Source organism: Trichinella spiralis (genome assembly GCF_000181795.1).
Source record: "Trichinella spiralis strain ISS 195 chromosome Unknown Scfld1414, whole genome shotgun sequence".
In the NCBI taxonomy this organism is placed as follows: Eukaryota; Metazoa; Nematoda; class Enoplea; order Trichinellida; family Trichinellidae; genus Trichinella; species Trichinella spiralis.
The window spans coordinates 1-791 of NW_003528353.1; the positions used below are offsets into that span (position 1 = coordinate 1).

The 791-nt window shown below is 32.0% G+C and overlaps 1 protein-coding gene across 1 annotated transcript; it reads left to right on the plus strand.

The window, feature by feature from the left end:
* Tsp_15569 (eukaryotic translation initiation factor 2C 2) lies at positions 1–791 on the plus strand (the record flags this gene model as incomplete). Its single annotated transcript, XM_003369843.1, has 3 exons — positions 1–67; positions 126–316; positions 376–791. Coding segments are annotated over 3 exons (415 nt in total), but the record flags the coding sequence as incomplete, so codon positions are not given.

Consider the following 791-nt stretch of genomic DNA (forward strand, 5'->3'; position numbering starts at 1 on the left):
TATCGATAGAGTAGTGACATCTCCTGATGAACATGATTTCTTTTTGTGCAGTCATCATGGAATTCAAGTATGACTTTGTGAAATGTTTTGAATCTTTATTATTATTATTATTATTTGAATTGCAGGGAACTAGTAGACCGACGCGATATCATGTGCTGTTTGATGAAAGCAACATGGATGCGAATGCTATGCAATCGATTACATACTATTTATGCCATCTATATGGTAGATGTGCTCGTTCTGTCAGTATACCAGCACCAGTATATTTTGCAGATTTAGTTTGCGCCCGTGCTCGTTATCATGTTCTTGCAGCATTGTAAGTTTGAGTAATTGACTTATTTAAAAATGAATGAGTTATTGGATCTTATTTTTTAGAAAGTCTGGTCTAGTGGAAAAGTTTTCTGATGAGGACAGCAACAGTAAAAGTAGTAGTAGTAGTAGTTCCACCAGTAAAGCTGAATCCGTGAAAGCAAAATTGGATAATATAATTGCACTTCACAAAAGAGTTAAAAATATCATGTACTTTGCATAATCTATATCAACGATGGAAGTGTATTTTAGTCTAGTATATTGTTTAGTGTTTATTTGTAAGCACTGAATACATGTATTTATGTGTTATATTTATTTCTCTCTTTCTCTCTCTGTGTGTGTATTATTTCTTAATGTGTTTCTAGATAATAGCTTTTTGTTTCAGAATTTTGTTTTTTTTAAAAAATCAGCATAGATCATGTGATCAGGAAGGTTCCAATCCATGCATTATATTTTATTGATCAGTTGTAATTCATTGTACC